General features: G+C 43.0%; 1 protein-coding gene across 2 annotated transcripts in view; it reads left to right on the forward strand.

Moving 5' to 3' along the window:
• NSF (N-ethylmaleimide sensitive factor, vesicle fusing ATPase) overlaps positions 1 to 16814 on the forward strand; it is an 88571-nt gene extending 71757 nt beyond the window's left edge. Inside the window, exons 18-21 of one of the 2 annotated variants that reach the window (XM_066628313.1) lie at positions 5381 to 5515; positions 8470 to 8583; positions 13237 to 13292; positions 14746 to 16814. In XM_066628313.1, the coding sequence (XP_066484410.1) occupies positions 5381 to 5515; positions 8470 to 8583; positions 13237 to 13292; positions 14746 to 14767 (327 nt within the window). In that variant the 3' untranslated portion in view covers positions 14768 to 16814. The other variant, XM_066628314.1, reaches the window with a different exon arrangement.
• Positions 16815 to 17966: the final 1152 nt, after the last annotated feature.

Consider the following 17966-nt stretch of genomic DNA (forward strand, 5'->3'; position numbering starts at 1 on the left):
GGGGTTAAGGCAGCATTGAAGCATGTAGGCCCCAAGCAGTTCTTGCTGTATTAACATGGCCTGTGTGGATGCCACACTAGAGGGGGGAAAAATTTAGAAACCTGTGTGCAGGTACGTCTTTTATTTCACACTTGACTACTTCTGTGAAGTTGTTGCAAAGATAAAACAGTGTGGGCCGAAAGAGGCCTCTCTGAGCCCCTCAGAGGATAGGGTGAGAAATAATTAAATGTATATTAATCCACACGGTGGCACACTCATCCAAGCACCTCCTTACATAACCTCATTGAGTTTTGTGCAATATTTTGTTTAAGGAGTTGTCCCTAAGCCATGAACTGCTGTTGTGTAGCTTGCTGAAAGCCTCAGTAATTCTGAACATTAGAAGCAGCTGAAACCCGTTGAACTAAAAGGCCGCATTTTGTGATATGATTGCCTCCACTTTGCATATATCGAGAGTTGCAAGAGCAGTCCAGTGTCTCAATATTATTCATGCTGTGTTGTCCTGTCACTCATTCAGCCTGCCTGCTTTGCTTCAATTTTCCTGTAAATTCTGCCTGCACATGTTGGAGTAATGTGTCCCTGGCCCATTGTAGCATCATGCTTCAAGTCGAATGCCATTATTAAACTGATTATAACAACAACTTATGCCTTTAATATGGTGTATGCGTACTTCCTCAACTTTCCTATTTTTTTTTTCCTCTTTTGGTCAGTTCTTCTCGGGGTAAAACTAGATTTACCCACAGATTCTTTAAGCTGCGTTGCCTACAGAACTCATTAGGAGTATTGCAATTCGCATGGCCCATACTTCTGGGATTCTTCTGCTTGGTAAAAATCCAATTTAAAAAAATTGCAGGAATCTGGTAGCCAATTCTCTCTCTCTCTCTCTCTCTCTCTCTCTCTCTCTCTCTCTCTCTCTCTCTCTCTGCTGGCATGCAAGACTTAATTTTTTTTTTCTTTTTGACAGTACAGTATCTGTTACCAGTTCAAGAAAAATGTCACAACATGGACAATTTTTGTTGAACCTTCTTTTAAAAAAAGCTTTTCTAAAATGAAGAGAAGCAAAATAAAGCTCTCCCAGCTCTTTTATTTCAGTCAGGTTTCCCTGGGCTTTGCAAGGAGAAGAGATTGTTGAGAGGAGGGAATGGAAGGGGGTTGGGGGGAAAGACTGAAAAGCACTGTCTCAGCAGGGAGCCAAGCCAGAGAAAAAAGGGTTTCTCTGAGAACGGAGCAGGAGCTGCTCGCCAATCCCGAGAGGCTTGCTTCATCTACATGCAGAGTCACACAAGGCATTGGATGCTCGGGAACCCCACAGAGGTTTCACATGTGGTTCCCTGCTGGTTCCTCTGAAAAAGCTAACAATCAGGCTCAGAGGGTGAGAGCCTGTGATGGTATCTCTCCTCCCCCACCCCTTTTCCCCCTCCTTAAGCTGGACAGACAATTTGGTCAGTGTTATGAGAAGTCCGGTGGACTCTTTGGGGGCAGTGCTCTCTAGAGAGGCCTATTTAAGACACCCTCTCCATGTTTGGCCTACAAATTTCACCCGGGAGGCAGAGAGAAGAAAGGAGATAGGCTTATTGCTGCAAATCTGAAGTGTTAGTGCAGTTTGGAATGGTCCATGTGTGGGTCTGAGTTGCTGAGTTTTTTTTTTTTAAACTAAAGCTTCACCTCAGGAGGAGAGATCTGATAGCTTTGATTACTTCTTTTCTGAAGGATCTACCCACTTGCAGTTCAGTTACAGTTTTTGCCTTGAGTCCCCATGTTTTATGAAGAAAAACATGGAAGCCATCCTTTATTACCTCTATCCTGTATGAACTTAATCTCATACTTGTGGAGAAGAGGAACCCATGGAAGGCTGCTGCATCTGAGAGGAGCACTCTCTCTAGTGCAGTGGTTTTCAGACTGTTCTTCCTGACAACCCTGGAGCTCCTTGAAAGCTTCTCTGTGTTCCTCAATGAAATGCTGGCCAGCAAATTCAGCATCCAGACATTGTCCCAACACTTGAAAGCCTACCGTTGCAGCCATGAGGGCTGTGGGAAAGCTGCTGCTTAAGCCAATTTCTCAGAATGATGTGGTCAGTATTTTTGTTGCAAGTACAGAAAAAGCTCTCCAACCCATATTTCTAATGTTGCCAGATTTTAAGACTATGAACATGTGAAGCTTCTTTATTTGAAGTCAGACCATTGGTGCATCTTGTTTGGTGTTGCCTTCACTGCGTGGTGGCAGAGCTGCAGGGTTTCAGGCAGGGTGTTTCCTAACCCTCCTTAGAGATATTAGGGATTGAACTTGGGATTTTCTGCCTGCAGAGTTGGTGCTCTGCCACTGAGTCATGGCCCCTCCCTATTACTCCTAAAGTATAGTGGATAAAAATTGGATAGCTGCAAATTGCACGGACAGCTGGTTCCTTACTGGGGTGGGGAGAGTTCTGCCAACCACAGTTCTGTCCACTTTAACAGCACAGTTCCCACCCATCCCCATTTAAAACATTGTTACATGACTGCAGTGCGGCTTGAGTTCAGCTTGATGTCCTGGGCAGTGGGAGCAGTGTCAGAGTATTTGAGAACATTTTTTTAAAATTATTTGGATTTTACAAGAAGCAATCTGACAGCCTCAGGATTCTGGAGGGCTTGTGAATGATTTGTCCTCCCCAGGCTGTTCTCAAAAATCACCACAAAGCTTCAAAGATGTCCACTATACCTTTATTCTTGCTCTTGCACCAAAGAGCTACAAAATGCAACATCCTTAAATTTGGAAGTCATAATGCAAAAGCGTAAATAAATGCTCAAAAACCTGATCTCTGAGGCAGATTTATACACTTGGGGCTAACACAGGGCTGGGAATCCCAGCTGGTGCTCCTCTGCCATAAAGTGGTGGGCATGTTTTGAAAGAGAGAAGTGGCATGGGGGGAGATTTTTAGATTGTCTTACCGCCCCCCTTCTCTGCACAGTACTCTCATTTTCTCTCAATTGATCTGGCAAACTTGCATCTGGAAACTTGAGAGGAAAAAGTTGGAGGGGAAGTTATGGGCATCTCTGTCACTTTTCACCTTCAGACTGTACCTATTGCTTTGCTTTGGCAGCTGGGGTTTTATGCCTTGTGTTATTCCTTAGATGTTCACATCAGTTCTGAGAGAGAAGGGCTGACATCTTTTGTCCAACTTAGATTGTCCATCTGAGTTGGACAATAGCACAGTTTTAATAATGTAATATTTTGGTGGGTGTCTTCCCAGCTCAGATGAAGAGTGTGCCCACTAATAAAACTTTTCAGTGTGTTTTGATAATCCACTTTACTGGTGGGCATGTTTAGATTCTCTTACCTTCCCGCTGGTAATGATGCCGTCTTTCATCGCAGTGATCTGTTTCTGGCTCTTAGAAACTTAGTGCTTTCTATTTTCAGGAACTGGCAAGGCTGTTTCTCCTTCAAATATTACACCATTATTCTGGATGTAATCAGGTTAACCTTGTTAAAGAGGTTAGTTCAGGCTCTGAAGTTACTCATGAGAACAGGATGGAAGTTAGTTTATGAAAAAAGTGGCACAATTTAATTGCTTGGTGATGCTTTCAAGCAGGGACCTCAACCGACCTTGGATCATGACCCACCTCCTATGACACCCAGCTTAGTCCTCTAAACCTTCTTGCTGGAAGGAAATAGAAATATTTCAGAAGGGAAAGCTCAGTGGGCTTGATTGTAAAACCTGATTTTTTTTTTAGCACTTTGTGTGCTTGATATCAATCCCATGCTCTTCTTCTCTAGTGGAAAATGTCAGTCATTTGTGGTGATTGGGGAACCCACAGGTTCCTTTCCTCAGGTATTCAGAACATAATGCTAGAAACCTATATCCATTCTGTACCAATTTAACTATCCTAGCCTTCCCCTCCAAAGAATCCTGGAGACTGTAGTCTGATGACAGTGCTGAGAATTCTGAAATCCTGGCACTGCCCCACCTCAAGGCTTTAGTTTACTTTTTTAAATGGGTTCAACAGATTCATGGAGGATATAGCTATCAACAGCTATTTACTGTACAATGTCAGCTAAATGGAGCATTCATGGCCAGATGTATTTTGTTATGTGGAACAATTCCAGCTTACTCTTAGGCTCCCAAAAGGACTCCATGGAAAAAGAGAAGCTGTGTATGTGTATTTAAAGGTGCTCCCCTTTTTATTTTTATTTTGAATGTTCAAGAAATGGAATGTATTTTTAAATTTTATGTTTATGAGTTAATTTTGCATTTTTCATTCTAGATATTTCCTTGAAAAAGATCACATTGAAACATGTTGGGAATCATTATCAAAGAGATACATCAGTCTGGCAGCTGCTCTTTTTTCTTTTTCCACTGTGTCTTGACTTGCAGCAGGCTTGATTCCTCCCCCACCCCCCAAATAAGGGCTCCCAGAGTGGCTAACAATGTGTTAAAAAGAAGGGGGGGAGAATCTGTATAAAAAAAGATTAGAAAAGCAAAATAAATACTATTTTTGCTGTAATACATGCAAAAAGATCTAAAGGCCTGGGCAAATAGTCTTAGTCTTTTCAGGTGCTGAAAAGGTGGCATAGCTTCTGGAAGGAACATTTCAAAAGAGGGGTCACCTCTGAAAAGGCCCTGCCTTGAATCACCACCACCTCTGCCTCCAGCGGTGGGGGATGAGCAACCCAAAGAAGGGCCTGAGAGGGTGATTGTAGTAACCGGGCATGTTCATGTATGTGAAAGCAATCTTTTAGGTAGGTAGCTATCATGCTAGCATTATAAGTAAAAACCAACATCTCTACTTATACCCAGGCATGGATTGTGAATTGTGCCGAGGAGTGGACTGTAACCACTGTGGCTGTTGAAATGCATAGGGGGAGAACCAGAGCCTCTGTTGCTTGTTCAGACTGGCAAGGAAGGCAACAAAAGCCCTTTTGCTTACCCAGGAGGAAGTCGCTGAGATACACAATGGGGGGGATTTCCCTTGGGATACAGAGAGATGGGAGGAGGGCTCTCAAAACTGGATACAGTGATAGAAGCCTGTACTCTCCATGCCTTTCTTAAGAGGTTTCTGGATGCATCTGGTTGGCCACAGGATGCTGGATTAAATGCAGCTTTATCCAGGAGGACAGTACTTGTGCTGTTGTAAAGGAGAAACTCATTAAAGAAGTTTGTCAGTAGTATAGATAGGATGTTAATTTCTTAAAAAGAGTGGTGAAAGCTAAAGTTAAATACTTGATTATCTTTGTACACCCATTGGTTAAAGATTGTTGCTCTGAGTAGAGGTCATAACAAAGTCCTATTAACCCCATCACCCCCAAAACCATTAGAGCATATGTTAACCAGTTTTTTGTTATCTTCCACTTGGGAAAGATTCAACTTTCTTTTGTTTCATCTGTCCTCATGCTGTTTTTGAATATGCAGGGTCGAAAGCTCTTGATCATTGGGACCACCAGTCGCAAAGATGTCCTACAGGAGATGGAGATGCTGGATGCTTTCAGCACTATGATCCATATTCCCAACATTGCTGCAGGAGAGCATCTCATGGAGGCTCTGGAGGTGAGGAGGTGCACTTGAAAATACTCAGGGGAGGAAGTCAAAAATTATTTTGGTGGGAATGAGAAGAACTGGGGTAGGCGAAGTAGTAGAGCCCATGGTTGCTGCCTGTGAAAGCCTTCCATGCCATTATGAATTTACGACCTGAAAATCTGAGCTTTTATCCTGGGATGGAGAGAGGAGGTGGCCGCAAATTTCTGCCCCATCATGATTGTGGAGAAAACAACCTTCTCCTGAAACCAAGGGAACAAGCAGTTGCATAGACTCCAAAGGGGATATTTCAGGCAGTATGTCTTGTTCATGACTTGATCTTCTGGCCTGAGGCCTTGCTTAACTACCTGTAATGCTTCACAAGTCCCCAACACATAATTTTAAAATCTCCAAGCTTGTTTTGCAAAATGTTGGGAACCACTTTTGTACATACTGAAACTATAGAATGGGGAATCTTGGATCCTTAGCCCATTGAGGCCTATAACTAAAATGTGCTTAAAATATTCTTATTTGCTTTTGAAATCCTTGTCAGGTGACTTCGGAGGACCCATATATGCCTTCAGAAGAATTTCCAGGCGTTTCATATGCCTGAAACAGAACTGCCTGTTTTTGCGCCACTAGGTCATAGAGCTATTTTCTGTACTGGTGTGTTTGCGCACCTGCTGGGCATAATACTAAAAAAGAGACTGCAGATTACAGGTTCAGAAACCAAAATTTGTCTTCTCTCACCTTTTCTAAAATCCAGGATCAGATGAGATCAGAGAGGGGGAGGGGCTGAGTGAAAGGCAGGGTGCTTCAAAGACAGATCACAGGCTCCCATATATATAGCACATAGAAAACAGTGTTAAGCTGTGTGTGGGAAGGGGGTGGTGGTAACTGGATGAAGCCCAGGCACCACCATATTTGTATTCCTGCAGCTCAAGGGGGGACTTTACTCCCAAGACAGCAGGGCACACTAACATCAGGGGAACATCACTTTTCAGAAAAACAGCACTTTGGAGACACTGTGCTTCAGACTGCTGAGGCATTAAAACAATCTTACTGGCATGAGCTGGTGCAATGCTTCACAGTACATCCCTATGTAGACACAATCAGGAGTTCAAGTCTTCGTTGGGGAATACTCTGAGGGGGATGTGCACAGGAGTGTATCCTGTGGCAACAATGGTGGGGGTGCAAGTATGGGATATGACAAAATGAAGTAACAGCAGCACTTTAAATGAAATGTGGGGGGGGGAGAGTTTCAGTTATTGTTCAATCACAGAAACTTCCATAGTATCACCGAATGGGTCACAGCTCCCAAGGGATGTCTCTCCTCCTGCCCTGTAACTAGCAGAGTGAAATAACCTGTGAAGAAGCCTTGTTGGGGTGTGGAGAGAGATTTCTATATGTAGTTTTCTTTATGTAGGCAAGGAGGATGCAATCCTTATTCACAGGAAGAAGTGTGGTGGGAGGGGAGTTCTCAGGTAGCTGAGTAGGAGACAAATCCTTTCCTGAGTAGGAGACCACCTTTAAGCAAATAGGATTCTTCCTTACTGGGTAAAATCCCTTTTTTCCTATAAAGACACACAGCAAGGAGCTCCCTCTGGAAAGGAGCAAATGCTAATGATTTTCAGAATTTCCTGCAAATTGCCCATTTGGCAGTCACCACCCTGGGAATCAAGGCAAAACACATGCCTGGAGGCTTGCATTACCAGAATACAGGCTACTTCTCATCACCTTGCTACTCAGCTAAAGAAATTACTTTGTGAATTATCCTGCAAGATCAAAGAGGAGAACACTTCTGGTTATTTCAACTGGCTGGTTTTTTTATGCACCATTATGTTCTACAGGTGAACATATTCCTGTGTCACTGGGAGATTTCAGTTCAACTCACTGATGGAGGGTAGCCTCCTGTCTAAAAATAGATACCAAAGTTCCTGTTTTTAATGGGGTGGGGGTGGTGGAATGAATGAGCCAGCTGACAGTGGTGGAGGCTCCCCAAAACACTAACTTTTGTCCCCCTTTTTAATATGATGACATGACTAAACAGTTGTAAAACTTATACTTCTGAAAAGGACCATCTTTGAATCGTTAACAGTAAAAATCTCAACTATGTTGGGGGGGCTTTTTAAAAATCCCTGTATTTCTCCATGGTTCGAAGATGCACCGTGCAACCTAAATGGGTTAATTGAATGACCAAAGGAAGGAGAGAAAAGGACTTGCCATCTGCACTTAACCGTTACTACCGTAACTTGCCATCATGAATACAGTGCAGTACTTACTACAGTACAGGACTTGCCATCATGAATACAGGGTCTGAGTTGGATGGATGTGTTAGAATTGTCCTTGGGAGTTGCACTGCTTTGGCAGTGGGTTTATGCAATCTGTATTAAAACAGTGAAGACTAAAACTATTAACATTGGGACTGCCAAGTTTAATTGAAAAGTGAGATTAAAATAATATTTAAAAACCCTTTAATTGTCTTTAACCCTTTAATTTAATAAAAGGCCAAGAAGTGCCTGATTAATTGGACAGCATATTTTTAAAAAAAGTTTTCATAAGCATTTGTATATTTGATACAAATGCTTATGAAAGCAGTAGATGGTAAGCACTGTCTTAAGAGATACCTCCCCCACTTCCTCTCACATAGGAGGAAACTTCTCTTCTGAAATGGTGCCTGCTATAGCACATGCATCTAGTCTGAAATCTGCCCTTCAGATTTCTGCCTCCTTCTTGATGTTCTGTCATCTTCTCTTTTATTTCTTCTTCTTGCCCTCTAGATTAACCAACATTTTTCCCCTCCAGATATTCTTCCCTTACCATTCAGCACTCCTTCATTCACTCTTCACCTCAACGGTCAACAAGTAACCATCACAGTATTCTCACTACTAGGACCAGAGGTGTGATTTTTTTGGCGTTAGTGAAATAAAAACACACCACTTTCTGAATTTTCTTAAGGCCACCTGCTCTCTTTTGTCTGCTTTTAGCTCCTCAGCTGCTTCAAAGATGAAGAACGCACTGTCATCGCCAAACAGGTCAAAGGGAGGAAGGTCTGGATAGGGATCAAGAAGCTTCTGATGTTGATTGAGATGTCATTACAGGTAAGATGCTTGCCCTTTGGTTAGAGCAGCGGTTCCCAAACTTACCTGCATCATGGCTCCCTTCTTCCACAGTGCCCTCTTCCTGGGCGCTTCACCATCTTCGATTGCATGATTGCTATTATCACGAGATCTTGGTAGAGATAGAAGTGAGATGCTAAGAACATCCTGCAACACCCCTGTGGCTGCCTTTGGAGCTGTGCCTCACAGTTTGGGAACCAGTGGGTTAGAGAGAAGAGTTGCCCACCCTCTCGTTGAGCCAGAAAGTAGAAGGATGACACCAGGAATATGAACTGAGACTGATTTATTTTATACCTGTGGGTACCAAATGTGTACTTGGGGGAGGAGGCACTCATTTCTGTCTTATCCCTTCCAGTTTTAAGGCTTCAAAGCAGCTGATAATCTAAACACTCTCATTCATACATGTCAGTGATGATGAAACTAAACAAAACTGGAACCTTGCCCTAGCTTTGTTAACTATTAACTGTAGTTGTTTATTTATGTAGTGCTGTTGGTGTACATGATGCTTCACAACAGAAGATAAGTCCCCACCCTGAGGGGCTCACAATCTAAAAAAAGACCCAAGGGAGACAGCTTAGGAAGAGTGGTGCCAGGGTAAATGGGGAAAAATATGCTGTTATCTTATGTACATGTATGTATGGTAAGTTGTAGTATATTTAAGGACTAATGAGTAGTTTGAAAGAGATCATGAGAAAGATTGATGTTGAGGTAGGAAGGAGGAGACATCCCACAGGTGAGCTGGAAGGGAGTTCCAGGCAAAAAAAGGCAGACAGGAAAAGTAGGTGGAGTTATTTGGAGTGGAACAGGAGACCTTTCAGATAGCTGAGGGTGGTGGAGCCAGAGGAATAAAGATCATGGGCAGGAGTATAGCATTATATGAGAACAAGAGAGGTGTGGAGGGCTTTGAAAGTGAGAATGAGAAGCTTACACTGAATCCAGGAGTGGGCAGGAAAACTGTGTAGGGAAGTGATGTGACTAGAGAAGTGAAGGATTTTGGCAATAGAATGCTTGAGGTAAGATGGCAAAAAAAAAACCCCCAAGAGCAGAGGGTTACAATAGTCAAGGCAAGAAATGACTAGGGTATGAACTAGTGTTTTGGCTGAGGGAACAGAGAGGAAGAGTCATGTTTTTTTGTGGTATTGTTGTAGAAGAAGCTAGGTGATTTGGCAACAAATTGAATTTGGGGAATAAAGGAGAGAGAGAGAGAGGAGTCTAAGCCAAGCCTGCTCAACAGAGTGAATAGTGACATTGTCAGCAGAGAGGAAGAGAGAGGAGGGTTTGGGAGGAAAAGACATGTCTTAGACATTGAGTTTTTAAGATGATAGCTAGAGATGCAAGATTGGACAGTGAGTGAGAGGTAGAGACAGAGAACTGGGTGCCATCAACATAAGGATGGTACTGAAAGCCATGTGATTTGGTGAGATCACCAAGGGACAGAGTGTAGGGAGAGAATAAAGGGGGGGGCAAGAGATGATCGCTTAGGGATCCTGACAAAGAAAGGGGGAAAAGAGCTTCCTCTTGTGGAAAACCTGAAAGTACAATCAGACAGGTAGGAAGAGAACCATCTGAGGTCAGAGATATGGAAGCCTAAGGAAGTGGTTCTCATATATTTCACTCCAGGGCTCACTTTTTAGAATGAGAATCTGTCAGGACCCACCAGAAGTGACATCATCAAACAGGAAAAATTTTAACTATCCTAGGCTGCAATCCTACCCACACTTACCCAGGAGTAAGTCCCTTTGACTATCATTGTTAAAAGAATATACTTGTTTAAAGCTTGTTAAAAGTACAGGTCTGTAACATTTCCCCAAATGAAGTCACAAACCATGGTAGCATCAAGTCTAATATATTAAAAAATAAAATATTGAAATGAATGGAGACCCACCTGAAATTGGCTCACAAGTGGTGGGTCCACCTAGTGGGTCCTGACCCACCATTTGAGAAACACTGGCCTAAGCCATAAAGCCAGACGAGAGACAGATCATCTTAGTTGAACAAAGCAGAGAGCTTAAAAAGGATGAGTACAGTATAGGCACCTTTAGATTTTGGCAGTGAGAAGATCACTGATGATTTGTAGAGCAGTTTCCATGGAGTGTGGGAGATGGGAGCCAGATTACTCCCAACATTGTGAGAGAACTTGTTGCCCAACAAGTTAAACTGAGTAACAGAGCCATTTTTCTTTGCAAAGTGAGTGAGTGACAAATTGATGAGAATGGGGATAAGCCAGATACACTGCCATGTGAATAGCTCCTTGGATGACATTTTGCTACAACACCTGAGAAGGAGAGTTGCTTGCCAGGTGCTCCTGCCTCATCCTTCAGTCTTTCTAAAACCATCAGCTGCAGCTGGTTGGCTTCAGTGCAGGGTTGATAGACTGCGTGCTAAACTGTGTGTCAGAGGTAGGATCCTTCCCATCAGAGGAATACAGTGCCAGATGCCACCACAAAGAAAGAAAGAGGGTGACCTATCTCATCGTCTAGGTGGGGCATTTCCAGGTTTATATTACAGAAGCCCTTTTAAAATGTCCCCTGTAATGAGAGCTACTCGTAGAAATCAAAGGAGAAATCTGGGACAGAAGCAATGCCTGCTTCTCAGTCACAGTGATCTTAAAATCTTGGGTTTTTCTATTGCTTTCTAGAGGCAACTCTTCTACCCTAAGAAGGGGGTTGGGCACATCTGTCAAAACTGGAAGTTCTGTGTCACTCTAGTCTTTCTTTCGTTCTGTGGTTGTCCTAAACCATGGCTCTTATCCCCTGGGTTGCGGAAGAGGGCCAGAAGCAGGTTTCTTTCCCGCCTCCCTGGTGTACTGCTCTGAGTGGGACCTGGTTGCCTCCTCCTTTTTAGTTCTTCTAATCACAACCAACAGCATTCAGTGGTGGAGGAAAGGGTTCCTAAGTTGGAGGCTAAGATTGTCCAAAAGGCTTGAGCCGTGACTCTCTGTGAAGCACTTTCAGAAGAAGAGGGTGAGGAGAACTCGCCAGCAAGATCAAGCTCTCTCCTCTCAGTTGGGACACTCGTGTCTCTGTTCCTCCAAACTGGTCCTGAAACTTTACAAGAGTTTTTATACTGCCACCTTTGTTCACCTCTGGCCCCTTACAAACCTGGGAGATATGTGTTACTCTTTCTAAAGTCTGTAATAGAATTGGATCACTGGTTCAGACCTTGATCTCTCCAACCGAAATATCTCAAGTAGCAGGGAAAGATCTTGTGGCCCTGGAGAACCACTGCCATTCAGAGCTGACAGACCTGATCTGGATGAAACAGCAACTTGACCTGCTAAAGGCAGTTTTGTATGTTCTGTTCTTACAGTCCATGCCATCATCTCCTGAACACACCTCATTGAAACTAATTGGAGTTGCACTTTTTGCACAATTTTGATGGGTCTCACAGAGGATGCTTTCCTGGTGGATGATCCTTTTAATCATCAGTACCCAGTACTTCTGCCCTCACAACTGGGCCCTGCATGTGAGGTGTGGCTGGTATAGTTAAATGAAGCCTTTTTGCATCTTTCTAGGACAGCCTTTAAGCTTAAGCCAAGAGGCATGCAGTTCAGCAATGTGTTTAACATTCCCTCCCTCCCCCCACTTGTACTTTTCGACTCTGTTGAAACTTGCATAGGGCTGGGGATCTGCTTGAACTGGATGTCACCCGAGGGTACAAAGTCATTTATCTAGATTACTTTTTTCCTCTCTTCCCCTTGACTCTTTAATTCCATACCTACAGGCAAAAGTCAGTAAGTTATTGCTCACACCTATTAAAGTGTATATAATGGGCAGAGACCTGTAAGGTTCAACTCTGGCCTGTTTGCAACCAATTTCACTGTTTTTGTTGCCTTCAGAAATATGCTGGTATTTAAACACGGTGTGATAAAAAAGAATTGTTTTTTGTCTAAGATTCTTTTGTTGGAACCATGAACTCCAGGATGTAATGCTTCAGAAGCAGAAGAGCAGAGAGAGGCTGCAGGATAGATGTGATGGAGTCAAGAGATTGCATCAGATTTTCCCTGCAGCTGTACAGTCTAGCTTTGGGTTGGAGGTGGGGTGTTATTCCTGGAAGGTAGGCTGTCTGTGACTGACTTCTGCTGCCCATATAATATCTTCAGGAGCATGTACCTGGGTGAGATGTGCAGTCCTTGCAAATAATCAGCTAAAGCGTACTACAAAGGCCATTGAAGCAGGGTCTTAGTAAAATGCTATGTGGTATGTATGTGTACTGACTGTCCTTTGGCCCTGGGATATATTTGAGGGCAAAGCAACCTGTCAAGCAGCCCTCACATCTGGCTTGCAAGATATTTCCAGGCACTGATTTAGGCTGCAACCCTAAACATACTTACCTGGGAGTAAGCGCCATGGAACACAATGGGACTTCTGAGTAGACATGCTGTAGGATTGTGCAGTTAGTCTCTTTTTGGCAACCTTAAAGGATGCCCCATGCAAATTCTGAGCTTGTGCCACAAATCACAGAAGCTACACAGCCCTGTTTAGATCTCGGTTTCATTTGGCAGCTGTGCCTATAATACAAATTGAGTTGTATTATAGGTGTTAGGCATACCTTGACTCTCCTGTTTTGCTCTTTGCCTTTCAGTAAATTGTGATAGTTAACTGGAGAGTTTTTGTCTTTTTTTCTCCCATAAAGATGGATCCTGAATACCGTGTGAAAAAATTCCTGGCACTTCTAAGAGAAGAAGGAGCGTAAGTAACAGTAAGACTATCTGATGGGGATGTGTGCTCATTTATTTCTGCCTAATCTGCATGCATGCTGCTTATCATTGACCCAAGCAGGAATTTAACAGGAGTGCTCTTTGTAAAATTTCCATAGTAGTCCTTGGTAACCTCGAAGTTATTCCATATCCAGATCTCTCATTCATCAGCCTGCCTCTGTTCACATTCTTTCTTTTTCTGTCATTTTATGTTGAGTAGTGGCATTTCACATATGTGCACGTGTTACAAGTATGCCTGTGTGTACACTTGTTTGAGAGAGGGTGGATTTCATTGCTATGGCTTGCATAGAAACCATGCTTTCAGACTCCACCCTACCCCTACAAGCCTTATCTCCCCTCACCAACCTTATATATATCAGAACTGAATTTGGTGACTCAGTTATATGGGGAAAGCACTCTATTCACATTTCTGACTGTTGTATGTCTGCAAAGGCGATAATCCCAACTAATCCTAATTTCATGCTGCTAATTTGAGTTCTTCACCAACCAGCTGAAACTCAAATTGTTCAGCTTTCAGTGTGTTAAGAAATATGATATGACCCTTCCTGGACTATACTGTTCAGACTGTAAGTTCAAGGGAATTGTGTAGGTGTAGGAGAGGAATTCGACTCACTGCACGTTACAAAACTAGCACATCACGGAGGAGTCCAATTTAGATCTTTTCTCCATGATGTGCTGGCTTCCATGGGGAAAGCTTTTGAAGGGGGAGAGCTTAAGATCATTAAGCAGTAATGTTCTTCCCCTCCCCCCCCCACACACACTTGCAGTCTGAATTGGGACAGTCCTGGAAGAGTTGTACCGTGTAATATTTCTGAGCAATTTACTTGGCCCTGAGGCTGGTTTTCTTCTAGTTATGTCTGCTCAAAATGAGATGGAGATTGTTGCCTGCATCTGAGTTGATGGTGAATCTGTATATTTAATTTGTGTGTCTTCAGAGTGGATGAAGCAAGAGAAATGCAAATATATTGGCATTTTAATCCATGTATTCAGAATTTGAGTTCCAGGGTAACCCTTGGTTCATATTTGGGTCTGACTGAGGCTGCAATCCTGTACACACTTTCCTGAGGGTAAGTCTCATTGAACCCAATGGGACTTACTTCGGGGTAGACATTAATAGGATTGCACTGTGAGTATCTCTTAAAGCTGGAATAAAGTAAGCAGAATAAACTGTCAGCCAGCATGAATACTGGAATGTCTGTTTTGGGCTGTACTGGTTTCCCTTGACTATCCCAGTGCAGAGTGAGAGCCCAGCCCTCTTTCTTTTACAGCTGTTGCGAATAATGTCTGGGGCACCACTGACTTGTGAATGTGCATGCAATTTCCTTCTCTGGATGTCCGACTGTGTGCGCGCTGCCAGAGCCTGTGCCCGCGATCCCTCAAGATACACGCACCTTGTGGCAGTCTCTCTCTCTCTCTCTTTGCAGTAGACCTCTGGATTTAGCATGAAGCAGAAGCCTTGTGCAGAAGCCAGTGGCTGGGGCAGCAGCCAAGCAGGATCTTCTCTCTTCTGTGCAGTGTATTCAGACAAGAGCAGCACTCGGGTCCCTACAGAGACTTTCCTCATTCTGACTTTTTGCATGTCGGACACAACCAAGCACTCTGCCCTTCATTCTCTGTCGTCGATATCCTGGTGTCTTGTGGCAAATGGAGTCTCTTCTAGAATAGCTGTGCTTTTGTACTGTGCTGCCTTGCTGCACCCGCTCATTTGGTATTGGCGCACAGGGGAAGGAATGGGCATGTGCCGCATACAGATCTGTAGATGTTAATGCTGAAACTACCAGTAGCTCCATCTCACCATTGAAGCTAAGACCCCAAACAAGGGGTCCTCCTTTCTGAGTCACACCAATCCAGTGTGAGAGGTGAATGAGGTTTTAAAGTTGTCAACTCTTCTTGATATCTAGTGGTACTCCCAACCTTCTCCCTCCCCCCTCTTGTTGAGTCATTGCTTGTTTCTTGTAGGCCTGTACTAGACTGAGGAGCTTCAGTTCCTTCCAAGGGACTTGGTAACCAGTGTGTTAAATACCACCTCTAGTTTCAGATCTGCTATGATCCCAAGAGGGTGTTCTGCATGGATTCTAGGGAGAAGGAACTATTTGGGGCTACTGCCTTTGAAGACTCAACAATTTTGCAATAGTTGCAACTAGCTTACTGGGTGCCGCAGTGGCAATGCAGTTCTGATGCCCCTGTGGTTTTCCATAGAACAAATAGGTTGGTTCTGCCTACAGACTCCAGAAGATTCTTGTAAAACTTTGAAAATGCTCTTCTGCTTTTTGTTGTAGTGGCCCTTGCTAAAATCCAGCCTCTATTGTTAAGGGAAGATCCCCAAGATCTATGTTACTAGGGAGAGTTAAATGTGCAGTTTCCATGGTACATAGATTCAGGGAGCATCCATTCATGTTACGCTCCCATCACTAATAATCAAGTGGCAAACGGAAACTGGCTTAGGCCTCTTCCTGTGCTGTTCGCCTCACACTTTTTATCAGCATGATAGTATCCCAAGCAGAAAAAGATAACTTTCCCAGGGATACTACTTGTGATTTCTGCTTTCCACTACAGCATTGAATCAGTGAAGGCAGCAAGCCGCTGTCTGAGTATACCTGATTGACTTGTTCCTAACCAATCTTTTCATTGAGAAGCCTGCTAAGTCACTTGGTGAGCTATGCAGTGTATATGTTAAAATCAGCATAAACGTTACATCAATCCACATGGAAAATTCCCCTCCACCACCTAGCTATACTTTTCAGTAGAACTCACCACTTGAATCCTGCTCAACATGTAAATCTGTTTCTCTCCTGCTGCTCTGTAATAGGGAGGTATAGGACTTGCACGGTGGTAAGTTTCAGCAAATCATATGGCTCAACTAGCCTTGCAGGTGGTTGCTTTCTTTCCGTGGGATGTCCAGATCAGCTCTTAGCATCTCTTTGGGCAGAACAATGTGTTGTGTGGCCCTAAATATCCCTCTGCAATACTGTTGATGCGAAAGGCTGGGCCCATCCACCATCTTGCTCCAATCTTCCTGTATTATTGGCATGAGGCCTCCTTCCCAGCTACCCAGGACACTAATACTGGGAAGACAAAAGCAGCACTACTTTCTGCCTTGTGCAGCAAAAGGCAAACTGTTGTGTTAGATGCTGCTGCAGTGTACTTGAATCACAACTTGACAAACTTCCTTTATGTGGATTAGTAACATGGTTTCTTTCAGATCTGTTTTTCCCATATCTGGTTAGTAGTATTAAAGGATTTTGTGAATCCCAGGTGGACCTGTGACATCCTGTCTTTGTTAGGTTGTATGAATGGGCTGCTTTAATCTGCACCCTTCCCCACATGAAGAGGTCCCAACCACCTTTTCTCTTCTTTTTCCTGATAATCTTTCAGTGAAAGCAAACACACATGTTGTATTTAACTTAATGTCTTGAATCCAATGATGTAAACATTTTTATCGTGGTTTTTGTCCAAAGCTATATCAGGAGAAACAAATAAATATATATATATATATTGACTGACTGATTGTATGGTTAAAACGCAAGTGAATGGATGCAATAAAAGACAGATGCTTAAATTGCAGTGATGGCAATTTAAACTGAGAGTGGCAAATGATTGAGTTGTGCAGCATATCTTGGAAGTCTGCAGAACCGAAGATGCTATGACACCATAGACATTGAACTGACTTACCCCAATCTGATATTTCAGAGACATGAGCTTTCTTTGTTGGTTGCATGGATTGGTGGGGTGAAGTGGGGGCAAATAAGGGTATATGCTGAGGTTAAAGCAAATGAAGAAGGTGAAAAGAAGGCATTCACAAGGTCATGCTTGTATTTGGGCTTGATTGGGACCATGGGGGAGCTAGATGAACCAACGGTCTGACTGGATTTTGGGTACCCTTATGCACCACTGAAGTTGGTAGCTGGAACCTGACATGTCTTGTCTCTTGGATTTAGGCAACCAATTGCCACCAAACCTGATTTTACTCCCATCATTGTATTTTTTGTAAAAATTAGTTTTAGAACACTTTCACAGGTTGAGAGTTCTAGTGTTAAAAACAATGTGAAGATAGTTTTTCCTGAATTGCTGACCTGCTTGAATGTGATTTGACTTTGCTTTGCGAGCTCTAGCAGCAGCTTTTTTCAGGTCTGTTTTCCTATGTAATTGTAATGATTTTCATTTTAGTTAATCACAGACCACCAGCCCTTTCACCGCATAGCATTTGATGACTCACTCCCTTCTATAGTAGCACAATGCAAACATTCAAAAATACACAATTTGCTTTAAGTGCCTTTTTACCTTTAATGAAGAGGACCAAAGAGAGATGAAATATATTTTTTCTTCAAATATATATATATATATATAATATATAATCTTAGTTAACGCAACGGTATATACATTGTATAATAAATAATTATAAAAAGAATTTTCTGAATATAACTTTCAAAAAAAAAAAGACTGAAACCCTCTACAGCTTTGTAAAAGAACTTTGGATACAGCAGGTTGAGGGAAGAGGGAATGGAGGTGCATGAGGCTGTGGGTCTTCTGCCTCCCCTCTCTGCCCCCTTATTCAGTCCTTTTGAATTCTGAATAAATGAGGGGGAAACTCCTGTAAGTTTGGAAGAAATGCTTGCTGTTTTGATGAAAAACCAGCAAGTCATTT

Source organism: Tiliqua scincoides, chromosome 5 (assembly GCF_035046505.1).
Source record: "Tiliqua scincoides isolate rTilSci1 chromosome 5, rTilSci1.hap2, whole genome shotgun sequence".
Taxonomy (NCBI): Eukaryota; Metazoa; Chordata; class Lepidosauria; order Squamata; family Scincidae; genus Tiliqua; species Tiliqua scincoides.